Source organism: Globicephala melas, chromosome 1, assembly GCF_963455315.2.
Source record: "Globicephala melas chromosome 1, mGloMel1.2, whole genome shotgun sequence".
NCBI lineage: Eukaryota > Metazoa > Chordata > Mammalia > Artiodactyla > Delphinidae > Globicephala > Globicephala melas.
Window position 1 is genome coordinate 121,807,557 of NC_083314.1, and position 26,632 is coordinate 121,834,188.

The following is a 26,632-nucleotide window of genomic DNA, read 5'->3' on the forward strand; positions in this document are numbered from 1 at the left end:
GTTCTACCACAAACGTTTTTCACACTTGCTGATTTGTTTCTATTTCCACTTACATCTTTCTCATCCTGGATCTCCTCACGTCACGCCTAATGATGCAAAGGTCTCTTAGCTGCCTTCATCATTTCCAGTGTCTACCACCTCTACCTTGTTCTACACAAAGTAGCCAGACAGACTCTTGAATTTTGTATTCATCTTACACCAACCTAGCTGGCAAACTGATTACAACTTAATTGCTTATACAACCCAAATATTAACATCAAAGAAAAGGCATCAAAGTTGAAAAAGCAAGGGATTTCCCTGGCTGTCCATTGGTTAAGACTTTGCCTTCCGGTGGAGGGGGTGCAGGTTCGATCCCTGGTCAGGGAGCTAAGATCCCGCATGCCTCGTGGCCAAAAAACCAGAACATGAAACAGAAGCAATATTGTAACATATTCAATAAAGACTTTAAAAATGGTCCACATCAAAAAAACAAAATAAACAAAAAAAAGTTGACAAAGCAATACTCTCCTGTATTAGCCCTCTGTATATCCTTCTTTTAATACCATAAGTATTATAGTAAATATTCCCGTATCTTTACAAATACAGACCTCCATAAAAACTGAGCCCAATAATACACAGTTACAGCAGAATGGCATGGAATTAGCATGGTGGCTCTGGGGTTGGGCAGAGCTGAGGTAGAGCTCTGGCCCCACCAACCTGGGCAAATCTGATACATCTCAATGAGTCTCAGTTTCCCCAAGTGTAAGATGGAGATAATGAGGGTATGTTCCTCACAGGATTGCTGTGCTGATTAGGAGGTAGTTTGTAAAGGGTGCTGGGCACATTTTTTGGTACATGACAAGTGTTCAGTAAGTGTTAGCTATCATCATATCATGATTATTACAGCATTGTGGCTTAGTGGTTAAGAGCTCAGACACTGGAGTCATAAACACATGGTTTGGGCAAATGAAAATTGTGAGTCAAGGTCTCTATAAATTCCACCCTGTCTTCTTTCCATGTGAAAAACATTTCCTTGGTAAAACTACTTAAACCACTTGAAGTTCTCCATCCCAGACACTCTTGAAATGTGGTCCAGCAACTGTTGGAATAAAGATATAGGAGAGAAGAGGCAAATATTGCCCAGAGCAGTAGTAAGTTTTCAGACCTCTTTGATCAACACATATCACTGAGTCTCTATTATGCACCCGGCGCAAAGATGAATGGCATGCTCCTGCCCTCAGAGAACTCATGTCCCAGTTCTAATCACAGGACGTTTTGTTGGGTCCCAGCGATACGGTTGCCCTGTTGTGTAGCACCTGCTCCATGCCTGGCTCTGTGCTAAGCCCTCTGCACATGGTATTCCATTGGTCCTATGGCTTATTCTTGGAGAACAACAATATTTCTCTAATTTTTCATGAAGAAACTGAGACGTAGAGAGATTGGATGTCTTGGCCAAGGTCACACAGCAGATGGATGACAGGGCCAGGATCTGGCTGACTCTACCATCCAGGTGCTCACCGCTGGGCTTGTGTCTCCTGATTGTCCAAGCATTGCCAATACTCGACTTTTATCACATAGCAGTTGAGATACAGACAACAGCAGCTTTCAAATAGAAAAGTCACCTAATTGGCAAAAATCTGGAATAAAAGAATGATTAAATAAATTATGGTGCAGCCATTCCAATAAAAAAATAATTGAATAAATTATGGTATATCCAAACCATATCATGCAGCCATTGCAGACAAACAGATACGTTTTAACCTAGATGGATGTTCATGGTATTTTGTTAAGTTAAAAAAAGAATGCTTTAAAAAAACTGTTAAATGAAAAAATGAGCCCAAGGAGAATAAGACAGAGATGGACACGTTGAATCTAATCTGAGCCTGGACCTAATTTTCTTTGATTTATCGGAAAACTAAAATACGCTTTTAGTAGAAACTGTACCCCCATGAAACGTACATGAAGAAATATAGAAAAGTGGTTAAGAGCACAAGCTTTGCAATCAGACAGATCCAGGTTCATATATCATCTACGACTAACTACCTGTGACCTCGGGCACGTTACGTATCTCTAAGCCTCAGTTGCCTCAACTAAAAATGATGCTAAGAATATTCCACCTTATAGGGATATTGTCCTGATTGAATGAGATAATGTAAAGAAAGTGCCAAACACAGTACCTGGCACATAGCAAGTGCTCAGTAAGTGGTGACTATTACTTTAACTATAATCTAATTGCCTTCAAAATCAGCCTTTGCTAAAAACAGAAACCCTTCTGTAGATTGACATTTAAAAGGCCACCACCACAAAGAATATGCCAAGGCTTCCAGGAAGGTACTTGTGAAAGCGTGGGCTGATGAATAAATGACATTTGATTTTCTATTGCAACATCTTTCCATTTCAACGTCTTCTGATAAGGCAGCCACATGCTACTCTCCAGCTGCTCGGCTTCCCGCCCGCATTTTCAAACCAGAATGATTTCAAATGTGAAGCATGGTCCCCAAAGCTTCCTGTTTGCCATGATCACAGAGCACCCACAGGTCTTTGGGTTCTAAGGCCCTGAAGCAGGTGAGGTAATTAGCTCCATGACACAGCCTAGTTATTTCACGCTTCAGCTGCAAAATGAAAGAAAAAAGCAAAATGAGGGCATGAGAATGAGAAAGGAGGACAGACGAGCCAGTCTCCATTCACCCTCTGGAGTGCTGTTGTAGGTTCTAGAGCAACTGTATGAATGAAGGAGAAAATTTTAAATTTGGAAAGAGATTCCTAGATTTTTGGGCAACCCCAGCTGCCTTGTAAACCAGAGCAAATAAATACTAGCTTATCAACAGTGAAAATGTTACTGCCCAATTTTAGTTAAATTCAGCTTCAGAGTGTGTATACTCAGCACTTGTACTTACACACTGATAGAGAGGTATTATTGCCAATACCATGTAGGTCATAGCACCCATTTCACTTACAATTTCCCCACAGCAATCTATGGAGTGCTGGCTGCTTTAAAACTTTTTAAAAGGAGGCATTGGTATTAGGTTATGGACTTCTCCAAGAAATAAGGCTTAATTTTTCTTCTAATTTTTATTGGAGTAGAGTTGACTTACAATGTTGTGTTAGTTTCAGGTGTACAGCAAAGTGAATCAGTTATACATATACATATACCCACTCCTTTTTAGATTCTTTTCCCATATAGGCCATTACAGAGTACTGAGTAGAGTTCCCTGTGCTATACAGTAGGTCCTTATATCTATTTTATATATAGTAATGTGTGTATGTCAATCCCAATCTCCCAATTTATCCCTCCCCCCAACCCCCTGGTAACCATAAGTTTGTTTTCTACATATGTAACTCTATTTCAGTTTTGTAGATAAGTTTATTTGTACCCATTTTTTAGATTCCACACATAAATGATACCATATGATAGTTGTCTTTCTCTGTCTGGCTCACTTCACTCAGTATGACAATCTCTAGGTCCATCCATGATGCTGCAAATGGCATTACTTTCTTCTTTTTATGGCTGAGTAATATTCCATTGTATATATGTACCACATCTTCTTTATGCATTCCTCTGCTGATGGACATTTAGGCTGCTTCCATGTCCTGGCTATTGTAAATAGAGCTACAATGGGGCTTAATTTTTATTACAGAAGAATGGTGGCGGGGGGGGGGGGGGTGCCGCGCACGACTCAAGTGGTTCAGCCCGGCCCCTGGCTCATTGTGCTTGCCTCATGCCGGCCCGAGTTCGCAGCAGCGCTGGAGGCCTCGGGCCTGTGACCACAAAGAGGGAGCCGGGGGCTGGATGGGAACACCGCGGCGGCAGCTGAGGCCCAGGCCAGGCCCCCTCCCCTCAGCCTCCCGCCTGCCCGTCTGCCCCGCCCCCGCCGGCGGCGCCGTGCCCCTCCCCCAACCGCCAGACTAGCACAGTGCAGGGGCCGCGCGCGAAGACATGGGGGAGAAGCTGGAGCTGAGGCTGGAGTCGCTTGTGGGGGCCGAGCCCGCCGTCTACCCGCAGCCGTTGCCGGTCTACAAGGAAAAGAGACGTAGAGTTACATCCAGAGAACGGGTTGCTGGACCGCCCCCGGAAGAAGAACCGGGAAGAGTAAGACCAGGAACACACGTGGAAGAAGAAGAAAGAGATGATAAAGTAAAGCCTGGTCACCCCCGGGTTTGTCACTTGCACGTTAATCTCAGAACCCATTTGGTTCTAGGAAGGAGGGTCAGGGTGTGGGCAGCGTGTAGGAACAGAATGACTTTCACTAATGATCAAAATGACCTTGGATTTAGCTAAAATGCTCTTCAAACTCATTTTTCTGCTGGTTCTCTATGTGGAAGGTGTGTTACGTGGCTCTGGTGATAGTAAATCAGCGGTAGGCCTGGTAGTCAGCTGGACCTCTGCTACTTGATCACAGAGCTTCAGTCTGTCCCCTCTCCTGCCTGTGTCTCCTGCCCATGAGGTCTTTGTGAAGATCTCATTTTCAAACACATGAGGTGCTAAAGTGCTCTAGTATCGTCCAGGTATAAAGTTGCGTTCTTAACTGAGATCAGACCAGTTCTTTCCCCAGACCTCCAGCTCCTTTGTAAAATCAGAGTTTCAGGTTCTATGAAATACAGATGTACCCACTGAACCCCCATGGGAGGGGGTAGGAGAAGGGATTGGGGATCTGATACTGGAAGCTTTACCATTAGACAGCACTGCCCCATATGACAAAGGGCTAACATTGGTCGGGCACAGGTGGCAGAACAATATCACGTCCCTTTTGGTTTTATTAAGACGTTGATTAGAAGTTTCAGCTCAGCAGAGGGGCAGCACCCTGGGCGGGGACTAGGCCTCCACCATCTATGGCTCCTCCCCTCCAGCACCCAGCCTAGGTACTCAGTTCCCAGCAGCCCAGAGGGCAGGAACAGAGCTCTGCCACGCTGGCCTTCTCAGAGGGCAAGTGTAAGCAGCACAGCCAGGAATGTGAGCGACAGGCTTTGCTGGGTTGTCGGGAAGGAGGGCGACGTCTGGCTCGGCTTGGCTGGAGTCAGCGCTAGCCTCCCCTCGGCCATGGGCACTGGGCCCCCGGTCTCAGGCTCACACAGGCCTCCAAAGCCCTTCCCTGGGGATGGCGCTCAGACCCTCCACCCAGCCCACCCTCCCGCCCCAAACACCAGCAGGTCAAGCACCACTCAGAGAAGGGGGGCCTTTAAAGGGCTTTAGAAAATCTTAGAATCTGGATATGGAAGCTACTATGTTTCACTTCTGGCTGAGAGCTCTGCTCCCAGAGCACAGGATGGCCCAGGGGGGTGAGATGGGAGGGTCTCACTGTGACCCCCCCCCCAGGCACTGCTGGCCTTTTTAGCCACATGCCTGCATTCCTTGGAAATACATTTCATTAACAGCCAAAAGGAACACCCTGAGAAACGGGAGGAATTATTGGTTCGTTTCAACCCTTAGCAACAGGGAGTTTTCACCACCGTGTGTGTATTTCGTCTGCTCTCTGCGATGCGCTAGAACTTACCTTTGGGCAAAATGTGCCTCAGCTGTCCACGGCACCCGACACACTTGGCGACTCTGCCTGACCCGGGAGCGCCCTGGGCCCCGGGGACAGGGTCCCTGCTTCCTGACCACACCCTCGTGGGAGTGCTGAGGCCGGTCAGGCCCCAGCCCTGGGGGCTCAGCGTCCCCTCGGAAGTGACTGCGAGTCAAGCTCCCCACCGACCCCTCCCCCCTGGTCTCCCTCCTGCCAGGGCCGCTTCGTGCGCGGTGCCAGTCGGACCATCCTCAGGGGGTAGGTGTCGGGGAAGCCCCGAGGGCGGGCGCCCTCCCGCACCCTCATGACTCGGTGCTGCTCCGGGTGGAGCCCGCGGCCTGGGGAGCAAGAGGCGCGACTGGGGTGGGAAGGAGACGGGGCCACGGGAAGCCCACCACGGGCCGGCCGGGGCGCAGAGGCAGGAGGCGGCGAGGAGGGCCGGCCCAGCTGCGAAGCCCGTGCCTCCGCCCCACCCGGGCCCGAGCGGCCCTCAGACCTCCCTGCCGGCCCCTGGGCTCGGGGTGGGTGACAGGCACGCCGAAGAAGATGTCCCGCTCGAGCCGTCCGGAGAGGCCGGCACAGGGCTTGTGCCTGTTCCCGGCGTGGGGCGAGCACCGGGGTGTGAGGGTGTGGAGCTGTCCGGCCGCAGGTCACAGGCTTTGCCTGTTGGAAGGGAGGGCTGCGATGGGGCTCTGCCGACAGAAGGGGAGGATGGAGCTGCCCACAGTCCGCGTTTGCCAGGCAGAGCTTCATCGCGGACCCTGTTCTCAGCAGCCGTGCACAGCAGGGACACCCAGGCCTGGCGAGTCTGCGCCCCACCCAGGGCCGCTGGGTTCCTGCCTGGCAGCCCCGGCATCTCCTGCTGAGAAACCCCCGGAGACCATGCTCCTTCCCCCGAGCCCACCGCCCCGCTGCAGAGCCCAAGGGGGCTGGGGGCTTCACCCCAAACTTGAGGAAGCCATACCTGGGGGCCGGGACACAAGTAGGGGTCCCACCTTTCCCGCAGGAGCAGACCCCGCGGAGGGTCTATCTTTTGAAAATAAATTTAGACTAACAGGTTTTACACACAGAATCTTAGAGCTGGAAAAGTCCTTAGTGTCATTCATGTAGCTTCCTAAGATTTTTTTTTTTTAATGAGAGGATGGATTTCCTTGAGCAAGAGTGAATTTCCAGGAATGGGCCCCTGGTTACCAAGGACTGTTTTCAGGAAGAAAGATGAATCTATTCCGTGAACGCCTTATAGAACTTATTCTATATTGTAGTTCTCTCTGGAAACACATGTACCGTTGACCTTTGTAGCAGCCCTTAACATCCTCAAGAGAAGCTCTCATTTCCCCATTAGTACTTGTTATAGACTGAATATTTGGGTCCTCCCAGCATTCACGTGTTGACACCCTACCTCCAATGTGATGGTATTAGAAGGTGGGTCTTTTGGGATTTGATGAGCTCATCGGGATGAAGCCCTCATGATGAGATTCTTATCCTTGTGAGAGTCATGAGAGAGCTGGCTTTTTCTCTCTGCCCTGTGAGGACACAATGAGAAGTGGACAGTTTGCAACCCGGAAGAGAGTCCTCACCAGAAGGCGATGATCCCGGTGTAAGGCCAACTGGGCCGAGGCAGGGGAACACAATCAGATTCACAGGTTGCATCAGACCGAAATTCTCCGGACCACCCAGTTCCGGAAACTGACCTGGAGACATTCTGGACCACCCAGTTCCAGGAACTGACCTGGGGACTTTGCACCCGGCCCAGCCTTCCCGCCTTTCGAGGGGCGGGACTAACGGTTCCCCAGGATACCCGAAAAGACCACCAAATAAGGAATACCCTGCGCCCTCCCAGATTCACCACACCCCTTTCCCTTCTTCCCCTATAAAATCTTGCCCAACCCTCGCCGGGTGCGACTTCTCTGGCCCCTTTCTCTCGGACCAGTGAACCTCGCCCGGGAGCGCTCCCTAATAAAGCTCACTTGAAGCTTTCCTCTGTTTCGCGGTGCCGTTTGTTAAGATCCGACCTTACACCCGGCACCTAGATCTCAGACTTCTAGCCTCCAGGACTGAGAAATACATTTTTGTTTACCAGACCCCACCCCGCCCCGTTTTTGGTACTTTGTGACAGCAGCCCAAACTGACTCAGCACTCTTTTCTTCAAGTACATCGAAGAATTTGTGGAGCCCATCCATTTTATGATAGTTTCCAAAATAACCAATATTCTCTCTATACACTGATTTGTCAACTTTTTTTTATCAAAATTGTTATAAAAAAAGCTTCCATATTTTTTCCTAATAAATTGTTTCCAATCCAAAAAAAAAGAAGAATGGTGGTGGTCGTGGTACTAGCAACTAACATTTATTGAGCACTAACCAGGTGCCAGGCACTATGCTGAGTGTTTTACCCAACAATTCATGTGATACATACTATCATGTGAAATAGACTAGAAGAGGTTAAGTAACCACTCCCAGGGAGTGATAACCCACAGTTTAGATCCAGGCAGTCTCTCCTCTGGGCCCTAGCTCTTACCTTTCATTTAGGTCTCTAAAGTCCTTGGTCCCTCCAGTATCTAGCATTTGATTTCTTCTGCCATTAGAAGTTTCCATTGCTGCAGCTGCTTCTAATATTTTGTAAGCAAATGGTAACCTAGAGCATTTTATTCTAATGCTTCTCACCTACGTTTTAAATTTTTTCATCTCCTAAAAGAAATCATGGCCATTGAGATGAGTGACATAATTCTACATTCTTGCAGAGCATGCATTCATCTTCTATGTTCTTGTTTCTTGGGGTTTCTTTATAGCATATAAGATAGAAAAACAGGGTTGAAAAGGCAGGGAGACTATAAATCTTCTCATAGAAACAAGACTCCCCAATCACATTTGAAAGAGTCTAGAGTTCTTTGATGCCCTCACTTCACTAGAAAATTGTGCAGGCCCTGAACCAAGATGGCAGAGTAGAAGGACGTGCTCTCACTCCCTCTTGTGAGAACAGGAGAATCACAACTAACTACCGAACAATCATCAACAGGAAGACACTGGAACTCACCAAAAAAGAGACCACACATCCAAAGACAAAGGAGAAGCCACAGTGAGACAGTGGGAGGGGCGCAATCACAATATAATCAAATCCCATAACTGCTAGGTGGGTGACTCACAAACTGCAGAACACTTATATCAGAGAAGTCCACCCGCTGGAGTGGAGGTAATGAGCCCCACGTCAGGCTTCTGAACCTGGGGATCCAGCAACGGGAGGAAGAATTCCTAGAAAATCAGATTTTGAAGGCTAGCGGGATTTGATTGCAGGACTCTGACAGGACTGGGGGAAACAGAGACTCCATTCTTGGAGGGCACATACAAAGTAGTGTGCACATCAGGGGAAGGAGCAGTGACCGCACAGGAGACTGAACCAGACCCACATGCTAGTGTTGGAGGGTATCCTGCAGAGGCAGGGGGTGACTGTGGCTCACCATGAGGACAAGGACACTGTCAGCAGAAGTTCTGGGAAGTACTCCATGGCGTGAGCCCTCCCAGAGTCCGCCATTAGCCCCACCAAAGAGCCCAGGTAGGCTCCAGTGTTGGGTCACCTCAGGCCCAACAACCATCAGGGGGGGAACCCAGCCCCACCCATCAGCAGACAAGCAGATTAAAGTTTTACTGAGCTCTGCCCACCAGAGCAACAGCCACCTCTACCCACCACCAATCCCTCCCATCAGGAAACTTGCACAAGCTTCTTAGATAGCCTCATCCACCAGAGGGCAGACAACAGAAGAAAGAAGAACTACAATCCTGCAGCCTGTGGAACAAAAACCACATTCACAAAAAGACAGACAAGATGAAAAAGCAGAGGACTATGTACCAGATGAAGGAATAAGATAAAACCCCAGAAAAACAACTAAATGAAGTGGAGATAGGAAACCTTCCAGAAAGAATTCAGAATAATGATAATGAAGATGATCCAGGACCTCGGAAAAAGAATGAGGGCAAAAATCCAGAAGGTGCAAGAAATGTTTAAGAAAGACCTAGAAGAATTAAAGAACAAACAAACAGAGATGAACAATACAACAACTGAAATGAAAAGTACACTAGAAGGAATCAATAGCAGAATAACTGAGGCAGAGGAACGGATAAGTGACCTGAAAGACAGAATGGTGGAATTCACTGCCATGTAACAGAATAAAGAAAAAAGAATGAAAAGAAATAAAGACAGCCTAAGAGACCTCTGGGACAACATTAAATGCAACAACATTCATATTATAGGGTCCCAGAAGGAGAAGAGAGAGAGAAAGGACCCGAGAAAATATTTGAAGAGATTATAGTCGAAAACTTCCCTAACATAGGAAAGGAAATAGCTACCCAAGTCCAGGAAGTGCAGAGAGTCCCATACAGGATAAACCCAAAGAGAAACACGCTGAGACACATAGTAATTAAACTGGCAAAAATTAAAGACAAAGAAAAATAATTGAAAGCAGCAAGGGAAAAATGATAAATAACATACAAGGGAACTCCCATAAAGTTAACAGCTGATTTCTCATCAGAAACTCTACACGCCAGAAGGGAACAGCATGATATACTTAAAGTGATGAAAGGGAAGAACCTACAACCAAGATTACTCTACCCGGCAAGGATGTCATTCAGATTTGATGGAGAAATCAAAAGCTTTACAGGCAAGCAAAAGCTAAGACAATTCAGAACCACCAAACCAGCTCTACAACAAATGCTAAAGGAACTTCTCAAAGTGGGAAACACAAGAGAAGAAAAAGACCTACAGAAACAAACCCAAAACAATTAAGAAAAGGGTCAAAGGAATATACATATCAATAATTACCTTAAACGTGAATGGATTAAATGCTCCAACCAAAAGACACAGGCTTGCTGAATAGATACAAAAACAAGACCCATATATATGCTGTCTACAAGAGACCCATTTCAGACCTAGGGACATATACAGACTGAAAGTGAGGGGATGGATAAAAAAAGATATTCACTGCAAATGGAAATCAAAAGAAAGCTGGAGTAGCAATACTCATATCAGATAAAGTTGACTTTAAAATAAAGAATGTTACAAGAGACAAGGAAGGACACCACATAATGGTCAAGGGATCAATCCAAGAAGAAGATATAACAATTATAAATACATATGCACCCAATATAGGAGCTCCTCAATACATGAGGCAACAACTAACAGCTCTAAAACAGGAAATCAACAGTAACACAATAATAGTGGGGGACTTTAACACCACACTTACACCAATGGACAGATCATCCAAAATGAAAATTAATAAGGAAACACAAGCTTTAAATGACACAATACACCAGATAGATTTAATTGAAATTTATAGAACATTCCATCCAAAAACAGCAGATTACACTTTATTCTCAAGTGCACATGGAAGATCCTCCAGGATAGATCACATCTTGTGTCACAAATCAAGCCACAGTAAATTTAAGAAAATTGAAATCATATCAAGCATCTGGCCACAACACTATGAGATTAGAAATCAATTACAGGGAAAAAAATGTAAAAAACACAAACACATGGAGGCTAAACAATACGTTACTAAATAACAAAGAGATCGCTGAAGAAGTCAAATAGGAAATCAAAAAATACCTAGAGACAAATGACAATGAAAACATGATGATCCAAAACCTATGAGATGCAGCAAAAGCAGTTCTAAGAGGGAAGTTTATAGCTATACAAGCCTACCTCAAGAAACAAGAAAAATCTCAAATAAACAATCTAACCTTACACCTAAAGAAGCTAGAGAAAGAAGAGCAAAAAAACCCAAAGTTAGCAGAAGGAAAGAAACCATAAAGATCAGAGCAGAAACAAATGAAATAGAAACAAAGAAAACGATAGCAAAGATCAATAAAACTAAAAGCTGGTTCTTTGAGAAGATAAACAAAATTGATAAGCCATTAGCCAGACTCATCAAGAAAAAGAGGGAGAGGACTCAAATCAATAAAATTAGAAATGAAAAAGGAGAAGTTACAACAGACACTGCAGAAATACAAAGCATCCTAAGAGGCTACTACAATCAACTCTATGCCAATACAATGGACAACCTGGAAGAAATGGACAAATTCATAGAAAGGTATAACCTTCCAAGACTGAACAAGGAAGAAATAGAAAATATGAACAGACCAATCACAAGTAATGAAATTGAGATTAAAAATCTTCCAACAAACAAAAGTCCAGAACCAGATGGCTTCCCAGGTGAATTCTATCAAACATTTAGAGAAGAGCTAACACCCATCTTTCTCAAACTCTTTCAAAAAATTGCAGAGGAAGGAACACTCCCAAACTCATTCTGTGAGGCCATCTTCACCCTGATACCAAAACCAGACAAAGATACTACGAAAAAAGAATATTACAGACCAATATCACTGATGAACATAGATGCAAAAATCCTCAACAAAATACTAGCAAACAGATCCAACAACACATTAAAAGGATCATATACCATGATCAAGTGGGATTTATTCCAGATGTGCAAGGATTCTTCAATATACGCAAATCAATCAATGTGATAAAACATATTAACAAATTGAAGAATAAAAACCATATGATCATCTCAATAGATGCAGAAAAAACTTCTGACAAAATTCAACAGCCATTTATGATAAAAACTCTCCAGATTGTGGGCACAGAGGGAACCTACCTCAACATAATAAAGGCCATATATGACAAATACACAGCAAACATCATTCTCAATGGTGAAAAACTGAAAGCATTTTCTCTAAGATCAGGAAAAAGACAAGGATCTCCACTCTCACCACTATTATTCAACATGGTTTTGGAAGTCCTAGCCATGGCAGTCAGAGAAGAAAAAGAAATAAAAGGAACACAAATCAGAAAAGAAGATATAAAACTGTCACTGTCTGCAGATGACATGATACTATACATAGAGAATCCTAAAGATGCCACCAGAAAACTACTAGAGCTAATCAATGAATTTGGTAAAGTTGCAGGATACAAAATTGATACACAGAAATCTCTTGCATTCCTATATGCTAATGATGAAAAATCTGAAAGAAAAATTAAGGAAACACTCCCATTTACCACTGCAACAAAAAGAATAAAATACCCAGGAATAAACCTACCTAGGGGGACAAAAGACCTGTATGCAGAAAACTATAAGACACTGATGAAAGAAATTAAAGATGATACCAACAGACTGAGAGATATACCACGTTCTTGGATTGGAAGCATCAATATTGTGAAAATGACTATACTACCCAAAGCAATCTGCAGATTCCATGCAATCCCTATCAAATAACCAATGGCATTTTCTACAGAACTAGAACAAAAAATCTTAAAATTTGTATGGAGGCACAAAAGACCCCGAATAGCCAAAGCAGTCTTGAGGGAAAAAAACAGAGCTGAAGAAATCAGACTCCCTGACTTCAGACTATACTACAAAGCTACAGGAATCAAGACAGTATGGTACTGGCACAAAACCAGAAATATAGATCAATGGAGCAGGATAGAAAGCCCAGAGATAAACCCACACAACTATGGTCAACTAATCTATGACAAAGGAGGCAAGGATATACAATGGAGAAAAGACAGTCTCTTCAATAAGTGGTGCAGGAAAAACTGGACAGCTACATGTAAAAGAATGAAATTAGAACACTCCCTAACATCATACACAAAAATAAACTCAAAATGGATTAGAGACCTAAATGTAAGTCAGACACTATAAAACTCTTAGAGGAAAACATAGGAAGAACACTCTTTTACATAAATCACAGCAAGATCTTTTTTTGATCCACCTCCTAGAGTAATGAAAATAAAAACAAAAATAAACAAATGGGACCTAATGAAACTTCAAAGCTTTTGCACAGCAAAGGGAACCATAAACAAGACGAAAAGAGAGCCCTCAGAATGGGAGAAAATATTTGCAAATGAATCATCGGACAAAGGATTAATCTCCAAAATATAGAAATAGCTCATACAGCTCAATATTAAAAAAAACAAGCAACCCATTCTAAAAATGGGCAGAAGACCTAAATAGACATTTCTCCAAAGAAGACATATAGATGGCCAAGAAGCACATGAAAAGCTGCTCAACATCACTAATTATTAGAGAAATGCAAATCAAAACTACAATGAGGTATCACCTCACACCAGTTAGAATGGGAATCATCAGAAAATCTACAAACAACAAATGCTAGAGAGGGTGTGGAGAAAAGGGAACCCTCTTGCACTGTTGGTGGGATTATAAATTGATACAGCCAGTATGCAGAACAGTATGGAGGTTCCTTAAAAAACTAAAAATAGAATTACCATATGATCCAGCAATCCTACTACTGGGCATATACCCAGAGAAAACCTTAATTCAAAAAACACATGCAACCCAATGTTCATTGCTGCACTATTTACAATAGCCAGCTCATGGAAGCAACCTAAATGCCCATCAACAGACGAATGGGTAAAGAAGATATGGTACATATATACAATGGAATATTACGCAGCCATAAAAAGGAACGAAATTGGGTCATTTGTTGAGACGTGGATGCATCTAGAGACTGCCATACAGAGTGAAGTAAGTCAGAAAGAGAAAAACAAATACCGTATATTAACGCATATATGTGGAACCTAGAAAAATGGTACAGATGACCGGTTTTTAGGGCAGAAATTGAGACACAGATGTAGAGAACAAACATATGGACATCAAGGGGCAGAAAGCGGCGGGGGGGGGGGTGGTGGTGTGATGAACTGGGAGATTGGAATTGACATGTATACACTGATGTGTATAAACTTGATGACTAATAAGAACCTGGTGTATAAAAAAATCAATAAAATTAAATTTAAAAATTTAAAAAAAGAAAGAAAATTTTGGAGGAAGTAAATTTGGAGGGTCACACGTATGTCCAAAACAACTTACCAGCTTTTCTAGGTCTGATGTGTAAACTGGTGATTTCTATTTCTTCAATCATATTATGCATCGTGCAGTATGTAGAGTCCAAACCCTTTATTTGGGTTCATTGTGTTTTCTTACTGCCAGATCTTTATTTCCGGCTGGACTCCAAGCCCCTTGAGGGTTGAGCCACATCTTACAATGCTATGCACACCCAGCCCTCCCAAAGAATCTTATATATAGCAAGCACTCAAAAGAATTTTGTCAGAGATCATTTATCTTCTAAGCAAACTCCAAAACTCTGGAAATTCGACACTCTAGACTGCATTGCTTCCTCCAGTATTGCTCCATCCCAGAGGAGCCTTCAAGTGACAATAAAATTGATTTCCTTCCTCAGCAACCTGAAGCTCTGATGGCTCCGGAATTATCATCTAGATATAGACCCATCTGTGCTAAAGGTGCCCGTTTCTTTAAAAAGCTAAGGAAGTAAGGACCTGAAGAAGCAAGATTAGATGAGAATATCTGGCCTTCCAATTTAACAATTATGCAATTTTATAAGGAAGTACATGGCACTTTTTAAACTGAATTGTGTCATACACAGCAAGTGCTTAAAAATATTTATTGAATGAATATCTTCTTCCAAAAAAAATTAAACTTAACACCTCATCCTACTTTACAATCAAATCTCACCATAAAAGTTGGAGATACAGGCTTATGACAAAAAACACTGTAAATAACATACAAATCATTTTAATGAAGGACCGGTTCTACTTTGAGAACGTACTTGTTACACTAGACAATTTAAACATAACAAAGCCACGGCGATTTGCTTATTTCCTTAGGTGGGACACAAAAACTTAAAGGTCACAGCAGTTTTCAGGTTCACGAGAGGTGCCTGAACACCAGTGGCCGAGTCAGAGGGAGGCCAAATGGGCAGGGCTGCCAGCCAAGGAACTCCACATTTACCTGCTGTATAGAGCGGGATTCTGCGTAAGATTCAACTTAATGAAAGGAAAAGCACCTAAAAGCGCAAAGATACTGAACAGAAAATAAAATAACACCATCAGGCTTCTATCACACTCTTTTTCCCCAATACCATTCAGCAGAATAATCTGTCATTCTTTCTTGGGTGATTATCAACTGAATCTCAACCCATTTCACAAGCTACTCGTTTTCATTAGTGAACAGTGGATTTAGCAACAGAGCGTAAGCCAAGACTCAAGTGGGGCAATGAAAGAGCAAATGAGGAAGATTTACTGGAATATACACTGCGGTACGAAGTGCTACTACTGCTGAAGAGCACAGCTAAAGACACTTGAAGATTCTTTGAGCTAAATCAGGTGCTACCCAAACCAGTGGTCTTCAAACCTGACTATGGTTCAGAATTGCCCATGGGGCTTGTTGAAAATATAGATGCCTGAACTCCACCTAGATTTACTAAAGCAGAATCTCCAGGAGTGGGGAGGGACCCAGGCAACTGTATATTTCACAAGTCCCTCCAAATCACTCTGATGCACAGGCAGCCTTCAGAACCACGATTATAAGCCACATCAGTGTCACAGTGTGAATCTTGGCAACAGAAAATGAATTTCTTTAAATTAAGAAACATGAAGACATTTTGGCTGGTGATAATAAAACCACATTCATGTAGTATAGGTATTAAAAAACTTCCCAACATCCAAGACAGTTCATCGTCACTTTTAAAAATTGGAGGTTTAAACCATATGCTCTGAAATCTTCTTTATAAACTCAACATTATAATGCAATGCCTCCCTGTGATAGTTCTATACTTGCAGATAAGAAAATTTCCTCTCTCACTCATAATAACTAGCTACTTTTGACAACTGTCAAATTTTCTCATTGCTAAGATTTGGAGATTCATCAAAACCAATTGCCAGCTAGACATCTGGTTTTGTAAGTTTCTTTAGAAATATAATCAGTAGCCCTGGATATGGACAGGATATTCAAAGTATTGTGAATGCCTCAGATTACTCTGATTTTAACTTTTGTGGCTGAGATTTATCCCATTTCTGTGAAATCACTATTCAGTGTGTCCTGTTTATAACTTACACAGCACTTGTTCAAGTCTCGTGAAGACTGAAAAAAAATTCCAAGTAATTTTGTTTTCAGAACTTTATGATGTACTCCAAACCATTTCACTGGAGATATCTGCTGCCATCCTGTGAACCCATAATAAATACCAGAAGGAGATATTTTTAAATCATACTTAAAAGAACACACATCCAGTTCTAACCTACCCACATGTATCCTCCAAATTCCATTTTTTTTAATTGTCTTACATTTTATTTTTGGTTGATACAATCTAAACTCATGGAAGCAGGAGGATGCCACTTATGATACCACTTTAACATACACCAACCCTGCTGGAAAACAGCTTGTTCAGGAACCTTCTTTTCCTTCCATTGTTACTCTTTGCACCAATAATGGGGGTCTCTTCCTGTCTCTGAGTTTCAGTGCCTTTTTGTTATGATTAGGGAATATTCCAAATAGCTGGCCTTCTCTTACATGAAGATTGTCTTTAAAAACTACTACAATTTAAAAAAGTGAATGGATTTGCAATCTATTCTACAATGGCTGTTTCAAAGAAAAAGAATTGAAGAGAGGGAGGGAAGACTATTACCTTTTTCTTTTTTTTAAATTACAAAGGTAATTTAACACTTGTTATAACAAGTCAAATGCATATGAAGTAAAAATATATTTTTAAACTATTTTAAAGTACCTTTAAAATTAGATAGTTTCAATTTTGCCGAGTTTTATATTATAAGTAGCTATATTTTCCCACACTGGTTAAATAAGTTAGATTTGGGGCCCCTTTATAGCTTTTCCTAATTATACCTTACCGTGTGTGTGTGTGTGTGTGTGCGCGCGCGCGCGTGTGTTTTACCATTGAGAATTTTTTTTGCTTCTTTAATTCTATTTTTACCCTGTATCATTATACTTTGTTTTTTCCTTTTCCTTTATAGGAGCTCTATTAGAAATAAAGGGATTTGATTTCTATTTTATTTTCCTTATATCATTATTTTTCTGACTTTTATATATTCCCTTTTGCTTTTTGTATTACTGTGGTAAGAACACTTAACATGAGATCTACCCTCTTAACAATGTTCTAAGCATAAAATACAGTGTATTCAACCATAGGCACAATGTCCTACAGCAGCTCTCTAGGACTGGACTTAATCATTTTACATAACTGAAACATTGTACCCATTAAATAGCAACACTCCATTTCTCCCTCCCCTCTACTGCCTTTTGCTTTTGTCCTTGTTTTCTTTCTACCCTTTCAGTTTCCAATTATTGTTCTGGCATAGCCTTTCCTACACACAAGAGAAAAAGATCAAGACCTTAGCATAGACACACACATCTTCCTAGTAGGAATGAGTCTTTCAACGGGGGCTGCAAACTCAAATTCATCCAGGGAGCAGGAGGCAATAAAGCAGTGAACCGGGTAGAGGATAAGACATTGAGGAGCAATGGGGACAGTAGCAAACTGCACTAGAAAGCCACTTAAATGCAGGTGAATTTAAATTTGTAACAACCAAACAGAATACACACAGGGACCAAACTCAGCCTTAGAGGGCCAGTTTACAGTCTCGGCAAGACTGCATTTCCAGCCTTGTTTTTTCTCTCTCCAGACAGGAAGTTCAATTGGCTCTTTCTTATTTGCACCAATGGAAAAGTACTATAGGGCTTCCCTGGTGGCGCAGTGGTTGAGAGTCCGCCTGCCGATGCAGGGGACACGGGTGCGTGCCCCGGTCCGGGAAGATCCCACATACCGCGGAGCGGCTGGGCCCGTGAGCCATGGCCACTGAGCCTGCGCGTCCAGAGCCTGTGCTCCGCAACGGGAGAGGCCACGACAATAAGAGGCCCGCGTACCGCAAAAAAAAAAAAAAAAAAAAAAAAGAGCAGATGAAATCTGCATACAGATGGCCTCAGTGTGCACTGCTTTTCCTACAAATTTTATCATTTAACTATAATTTGTTCAAACTAACAAAATAAAAATTAACAATAGTTTGTATTCCTCCCAACCCCAACCAACTCAGTGGTGAAAGGGAGAAAGGCAATGAAATTGACACAGGTGATGAAATCGGACACAGGAATGTAGTCAACATCATAGGACAAAAACAGCTTAATGCAAAATTCAGTACAGCTTTAAAGCTAGAAATTCACAGGCAGATTGTGGCAATTACTAGACACCCAATGTCTATGGGACAGACATTGAATTTAGCCTTTGGAGATGGTTGAACCTGGTGAAATAAAAGCCAACTATAGTCTCTCCCTTACCATTTTGTCATTGTCAAGAGGGAATGATTTTTCACAAAAACAGCCTTTGAAGCTTTATCCAATGAAAATTCTGCCCACTGCTTACCAAAAATGGAAACAACACAAGAGGAGGATAATTGCCATTTCTCCTATCCCAAAAGGGAGACTTCTAACAAACTGAACAGGGGAGAAAAATCAAAAACTCGGCATGAGACAGCTTTGCCATCCCGATGAAGGGTAAGTCACTAATGCCACAGCAGCTTCCTTAATTGTAGCTAAGCACACCAATATCCAGCTTAACACGCGTTTCCTCCTTAGAGTATCAGAGTACTATTCTCCTCTGATCCACTTATGCCTAGAAATAGTAACTGTCCTAAGAGCAGAGGAAAATCACATCCTAGATGGTGTATATTTAGCATCTCTATAGCATTTTGCGGTTTCAAGGTTTCGTATGACTATTTGCATGATTCCTTCCTACAAAAGCAGGGAAATTTTCTCTGCAAAGGCAGAGAAATAAAGTCATTTGCCAAGGTCAGAGAGAAAATTAACAGAATGAGAATCGAAACTTATAGCCCCTTCCAGACCATTACTTCATTCACAGAGGGCTTCTATCTCATTTACCACCATTTCCCCCTTAACTACTGATTGGCCACTGAGGGGCTTTGAGAATCCTTTGAAGGATCTCAAGATCTGTGCTGCAGGGCTTCCCTGGTGGTGCAGTGATTGAGAGTTCGCCTGCCGATGCAGCGGACACGGGTTCGTGCCCCGGTCCGGGAAGATCCCACATGCCGCGGAGCGGCTGGGCCCGTAAGCCATGGCCGCTGAGCCTGCGCGTCTGGGGCCTGTGCTCCGCAACGGGAGAGGCCACAACAGTGAGAGGCCCGCGTACCGCAAAAAAAAAAAAAAAAAAAAAAAAAAGATCTGTGCTGCACACACCATCTTTCCACAGAATCCCATTGAAAGATGCGAGTCAGTGCACAGGGAACTAATTGTACCCCCAAGAACCTAGGCCACCTGCTAGAATATTGGAAACTAAAAAATTCAGAATGTTCTGAAAAGAGGGGCACACTCCTATGCTAAAAGAGTAACTGATGCCTAGTATGCCTGCCTTACAGTGTTTTCAACCAAGCTTATTGGTATATGTCACCATGGTGACCAGGGTTAATGTAATTGCATCCAAAATTTTCCATGGAGGGTATGCTCCAATTAAGCCCATCTTAAAAAAGAAACAGTAAAAGAATCCTTTAATTTGACCAAATTTGAGATACATTCTAGCAGGGTCATGGAATATACTAGGAAGTCTGATGCTTCACAAACATTTTCAAGACCTGGGGTGCTGACATAATCAATCTCTTTCTATCATGCTCTCAAAAAAGCTTTTATTCTGCATCAGTTCAGGTTCATCTGAAGCTTTAATAGTGAAAGGCTTCACATTTTAAATGAGCTCCTCCATCTTCATCCGAGCCCAAAGATATCAATGACAGTATGTTTTGTCCAGGACTTTAGGGAACTCCGCAAACACTCATCTCTACTTCTTTTTCAGAAACGGAATTTGTTGCCAATTTACTAATAGATGGACAATGCGGAAGAAAGTTTAAATTGGAAATAATTCTAAACATGGGAACCCAAGGCTCCTGGGAATTTGTAAAACAAAATTATACTTTTCTCTATATTCTATTTTCTTCACATTTCCAGCCTTGGGGTGCATGCATGTGTCTGTGTGTCAATATGTGTGTGTCTGTTTTGTTTCATATGAAAATGCTGACTGATAATACCCCAGTACAGTAAGACAGAGCCCTTCCAATACCATAAAGTAAGCAGCACAATACAGAAGTGGTAAAATTCTATTTTGTATCCTCACTTTCTCTACCTCCTCCCCACTAGCATTATACCATCAAAAAAGAGAATCTGATCGATCAGTTCATGACAGTAGACAGTGATTTAACTTCTGACACATGGCAATAAGGTAGACTTCATCAGCAATCTTTGATCTGTGAGAGATTGTCTTATGATCTCCCAATACACAAACCTCATTTAAATTGAATGCTATCACCGAGCAGCTTACCAATTAAATCAAGATGTCTTAATATTACAGAAAAGAGATTCTTAAATGCAATAACAGCATTTCTCAGCTGTGTTTACAGCCTTGGACATTGCTATTTAAATACCCCCAAGGATATAAATTCTAGGAAGAATTTCACTTTGCCCAATTTCAGTTCACTGTCTTTAACCATACATCTCTCTCAGCACCAGTAGCATTCAGGAGTCCAAGCCTGGTCCCAGATTCAAAAAATTATGAAAAGAAACCATGCTTAAGGGAATTGGATCAGATGTATTACAAATATCATCTATACATTTTCCAGACTAGTTAAATAATACATACATACTTTTTCAAACATACATATGAAATAGCTCCCATTTGACAACTTAAGGACTCGGCACACATATTATCCTAGTTATTCCTACAAAGAGTTTGAAGGGGGTGCCTGTTTCATACCACAGTGGTAGATACCAAGTTGCAGAGAAGTTAGGCAGATGACCTTGAATGAGACCTGTAAGCCTGGATTCAAATCCCAGTGTCCACATAACTACTACACTACAATGCCACCCATTCCACAAGCCATCTCTATGGGACTGTGTGCCACGGTTACAGAAGCTGCTGAGCCAAGTACAGGACCAGATGAGCCCACCCAGGCTTGGCCCGTAGCCCTCCATGGCCAATTTAGCATCACTACGTTTCTCCCATTTGTTTCCCTGGTTCTTGTTACACTTACATAATAACTCTCCCCACCTTCCAAAAAGACCCAAACAAAACCATTAACACACGAAAACCATACGGTGGACTAATTTGAAATTTGGACATGTTTGCCTTTCGGTGGGTGAGGAGAGTAGTTTTAATCATATTTGAGTCAGCAAATTCATTCATGAGGACCTTTATCTAACATCTTTTCTGAGTGAGGCACTACATTAGGTGCTGAGGCAAGAGGGTCTCTACTTTTCTAGGAGCTGACAGGTTTATAAGTGGAGTTTGGGGGACACAGAAAGACTGAGAAAGGAGAGCAAGGGATTGAAGAATGCACTGATCAAAGTCAGAGTGAGGGACTCGAGCCAGAAGGAAACTTGTGACCAATCACAGAAGTACGAGAAGAACTCTAACAGAAGCCAACGCAAGGTGCCATGGGTCTCGAGGAAGCCTTTCCAGGGTTCATTTCGGGTCTGGGAACTTCAAGGTGAGTAAGAGTTCACGGAGCAGAGAAGCAAGAGAAAGGCCACCACTCCAGGAAGAGGAAAGAGAGCGGACAAAGGGACGGATGTACAGCAGACCCCAGTGTGATCAGAGAACAGAAAGGAATTTAGAGCTACGTGAGATCAGGCTAGAAAGGGAGGCAAGAATCAACAGGTCTACAGAAGCCGCATAACAAAGAGTTGAAACTTTACTCTCCAGGCTGTGGGATTCAGTGCAGATGTGAACAAAGGACTGGCAGGATAGGGCTCAGGGTTTTGAAAAATAATTTTGGCAGAAATGTAGACAAATGATTAGGGGAGAAACTGGGTGAAGAGTAGTTTTACACTGTAATGTCCAGGAAAGAGATCATCAAAACCTGAAAAAAGACAGTGGGGTTGGAAAAGAAGAAACATAAATAGACTAGAACTGGTGACGTTGGGGTGAAAATTGGAGAATTTAGTACCTAGGGTAGGTGGTTTTGCCATGATCAAAGGAGCAGAACAGACGGGTGAGGGTAGAAGAGGTGAGAAAGAAGGGAGAAAAGAAGTTCAATTTTAGACGTTTGAAACTTGCGCTGCCAAGACTTCTAGGTAAAGATCTGTGATAGACAAGGGGAAATTCAGGGTGGAACCCAGAAGAAAGGTCAAGGCTGTAAGCACAGATTTGGAATTTCATCAAATTTGGCAACTAGCAGGTTATTGGTGACTCTTGTTGTTCTCTGAAAGAAGAACTTGTGTAGAGTGGTTGACTGAAGCCAGAATACCCAAAGTTGAGGAGAGAATGGAAAGTATCTTACATTGTTAGTGAATTACTTCTAACCAGTTCATGTGTGTATTTTCTATTCCTTCCCATGAGTAGAAGCTCCTTAGGGCAGGCATTGTGACACATCTCCCTCGTGTGCCTCACAGCCATGTTGCAGGCACTAACAAACATTTGCTGAATTAAAGAAGAGTAGTGGAGAAGGCAGAGTCATTCGATAAGAAGACCTTTTCCAGACAGCCCTCAGAAGTGTACTTGGAAGCTCCTGAGATTGCAGACAGCAGCTCTTTCTCTTTCACCTCTGCAAATGAGATGCAGGTTTCCTCCTGGATGAAAGCATCTGCTTATTTTCCATGGATTAACGCTTCCAAGTTAGCAAGAAGTGACTTGCCAAGCAGTCTAATTCACTTGGCTGGTGTGTCTCACTTAAAAAGCCATTAACAAGCCAGACTAGAGAGGTGAGGAATGCCCAATTAAGGCAATTGATGCAGTGTCCAAATGCCTAGCAGCTGTGCCCTCCTCCCACCGCTGACCCACTATGAAAATAAGATTTTAACAATTCTTTGATAGCACAGCCAAAACTCTGTCTGGAAGCCATTGAGGCCTGACAAGGGCAGGTTAGAAATTATAGACCATCCTCTTCTTCATGTCTCTGTTTTTAAAGCCCTGAAAGAAACTTTTGTGAATTAGGCCATGATTCCTTAGATGTGACACTCAAAGCACAAGCAACAACAACAACAAATAGATTAAGTGGACTTCATCAAAATTAAAATTTTTTGCTTCAGAAAGTGAAAAGACAATCCACAGAAAGGGAGAAAATGCTTGAAAATCATATATCTGATAAGGGACTTGTATGCAGAATAACTCAACAATAAAAAGACAACTCAATATTTTAAATGGGCAAAGCATTAGAAAAGGACTTTATCCAAAGAAGGCATACAAATGGCTAATAAACACATCAAAAGGTACTCAATATTACTAATCACTAGAGAAATGCAATTCAAAACCACAAACTACTACTTCACACTCACTAAGATGGCTAAAATCAGAAAGACAGGCAATAACAAGTGTTGACAAGGATGAGGAGAAATGTAGCCCTCATACATTTCTGGTAGGATTGTAGAATGATGAAGCCACTTTTGAAAACAGTTTGGTGACTAAATATATGGTTACTATATGATCAGCACTCCCACCCATAGGTATATACCCAAAAGAATTAAAAAGATGTTCATACAAAAACCTATACACAAATGTTTGTAGCAACGTTATTCATAATAGTCCAAAAGTGAATACAACTGATGAATGGATAAACAAAAGGTGGTAAATTCATAGAGTACAAAATGTTGGCAATAAAAAGAATGAAGTATTGACACAAGTTACAATATGAATGAACCTCAAAAATACTATACTAAGCGAAAGAAGCCAGTCACAGGAGGCCACATGCTATATGATTCCATTTATAGAAAATGTCCAGAGTAAGTAAATCAATAGAGATAAAAGTAGATTAGTAGTTTCCAGGGACTACTTGTTAGTACTGCTAATAAGTACTTGCTTTGGGGAGGGGGGCGCTCAAAAAAATGAAGAAATTAGGAAATGGGTGTACAATTTTTTGAGTATACTAAAAGCCATTGGATTGTGTACTTTAAAGGATAAATTTTATGGTAAGTGAATTATATCTCAATAAGCTATTATTTTAAAAAGGAAGAAAGAAAACTTACAAATACATACATCTCTCAAGGCCGCCTCCTCGAGGAAGAACATAAACAATTTCTGTCCAGGAAGTGAGTCGTGTTAACACAGAATACATCAGTGCTTCGAGAAGAAATTTATTAGTGTCCGATCTTCGTGGCTTCCGGTTTCTATGTGGCCACATGGGACAGTTTCTCAGTCTTCCTAATGTGTCAGCCTCTTTCCATCTTTGTCTTTGTGAACAAAGGAGGAGAAGAGAAAAGAGAGAGAAGGGAAAAGGAGGGAACAGAAGGGGAAGAAGAAAAGAGGGGAGAGGAGGAAGTAGGTACTCAGCAGGGAGGAGAGGGGAGGACAAGAGAAGAGAGAAAACAAGTGTTTGGTTCCAAGAGAGCAGAGTGGGAAAGCACATACTTCATGTACACAGTGCAAATTATGGACCTCTGACCCAAAACACTTCTAGGCTTAGCGTAATAGCCATTTAGTACCACCCGCTCCTTTTAAAAACTGAGGCAGTGATTTGATTAAAGAAAAGCATTAGCTAAGCAAAGGGCTTTAAATAGGGATTGCTAGACTTGAAACCCATTTCCCTAATTCCAAGGAAGCTAAGCGCTCTCAGTTTCCTTCAATTAGACCCAGAGAGAGAGGTTAGCTGTTATAACTGCATACTTAGGGAGATGGTGACTTTAAGAAAGCTGTAAAGAACAAAAATAGTCTCAGCTTTGATACTGCAAATACATTTTAGAAGCGCTTTTAAAAGACAAAACAAAAGAATGTTTTCCTTAATGAGAAAATTCAAAGCCAGTCACTGATGAGCGTGGAAGCTGCTTTTGGATGAAAGGAAAAGGTGGGAGAGTAACAACAGGTACTATTTGCTGAACAACTTCTGCACACCAGGCACTGTACATATAAGATCTTTAATCCCAGTAACAGCCCAGCAAGATAAGAACCATCATCTCCATTTAAAGAAAACTTGCTTCCCAATTCGCACTACCTAGGTCCCATATTCAGAGGTATGAGATGATATCTGAGTATACTAAATGTATGTCTGATAACTTTAATGTTTAGAGAAGCACTGTCCAATAATGTGAGCTATATATATAATCTTACATTTTCTAGTAACCACACTAAAAAAAGGGGGGATTCATTTCAAAAATTTATTTTATTTAACCCAATATATCTAAAATATTATCACTTCAATGTGTAATCAACAATCAAAATTTTTGAGCCATCTGACCTTCCTTTTTCAAGATTTTTGTACAAGCCTGTGAAATCCAGTGTATGTTTTACACTTACAAAGTATCACAATTCAGGCTAGCGACACTGCAAGTATTCAATACCCACACATGGCTAGTGGCTCCCGTTTTGGACAGTAAAGTTCTATAGGGCTCTACAAATTTAAAATTATGACATGCATATTCCTAATTAATAGTCACAATAATTCTGTGACATATTTTGCAGGTAAATAATCTGAGACAGAAGAAATTAAATGGTCTAACAGAGTCACATAGATTATCATCACTTCTTTTCAACAAGAAGGAGAAGGGTTGAGTAAGTAAATAAAAAGATCACATAGCTGTTAGGTGCAAAGCAAGTCTCAAACAGGTCAGTGCTCTTTCAAAAGTGCTTTACAGTTTGGCATTTTCCACCTTTCTCACTTAAACTTGGAGACTGAATTAAAAAAATAGTATTACAGTAGGCTAAACTGTCAGAACAAAGACAAGTTTATTTCCAAATGTTCCAATTCTGTGTGTGTGTGTGTGTGTGTGTGTGTGTGTGAACACGCATCTGCTAGTTGTGGTGGTGGAGGGTTTACTCTGATCACTAGTTATTCAGGGACTCAAGCTGAGGGCAACTTAGCTGACAGGCTTCCAAGGTCGCTCTGGCCACCCCACCCCTGTTGTCTGGAAGGGAGGGAACAGCCCAGAGGAGACCTGTAGGAAGTTAATGGCCAAGCCTGGAAGTGGCACACATCACTTGTACTCACATTCCAGTGGTGGACACTTTGTCAGATAGCCACACTTAACTATAAAGAAGGCTGGGAAGGGGCTTCCCTGGCGGCGCAGTGGTTGAGAGTCCGCCTGCTGATGCAGGGGACACGGGTTCGTGCCCCGGTCTGGGAAGATCCCACATGCCGCGGAGCGGCTAGGCCTGTGAGCCATGGCCGCTGAGCCTGCGCATCCGGAGCCTGTGCTCCGCAACGGGAGAGGCCACAACAGTGAGGATGGTCAAACTAAAGAAGAATAGGAGAATGGATTTGGGTGATCAGCCAGAAGTTACTTCTCAACATGGCTAACTTAGATATAATTCTGCAAGGAACTGAGAAAGAATGCTAGCAAAGATTGAAGG

At 42.3% G+C, this 26,632-nt stretch overlaps 1 protein-coding gene across 11 annotated transcripts in view; it reads right to left on the reverse strand.

The window, feature by feature from the left end:
- ST6GALNAC3 (ST6 N-acetylgalactosaminide alpha-2,6-sialyltransferase 3) overlaps positions 1 to 26,632 on the reverse strand; it is a 766,015-nt gene that overhangs the window by 552,368 nt on the left and 187,015 nt on the right. For 2 of the 11 annotated variants that reach the window (XM_060304101.2, XM_060304097.1), the window contains exon 2: positions 24,326 to 24,519. The exons of 8 other annotated variants lie outside the window; for them this stretch is intronic. In XM_060304101.2, the coding sequence (XP_060160084.1) occupies positions 24,326 to 24,358 (33 nt within the window). In that variant the 5' untranslated portion in view covers positions 24,359 to 24,519. Of the gene's footprint in view, positions 1 to 24,315; positions 24,520 to 26,632 lie in introns of all 11 variants that reach the window. One more of the 11 variants, XM_060304116.1, reaches the window with a different exon arrangement.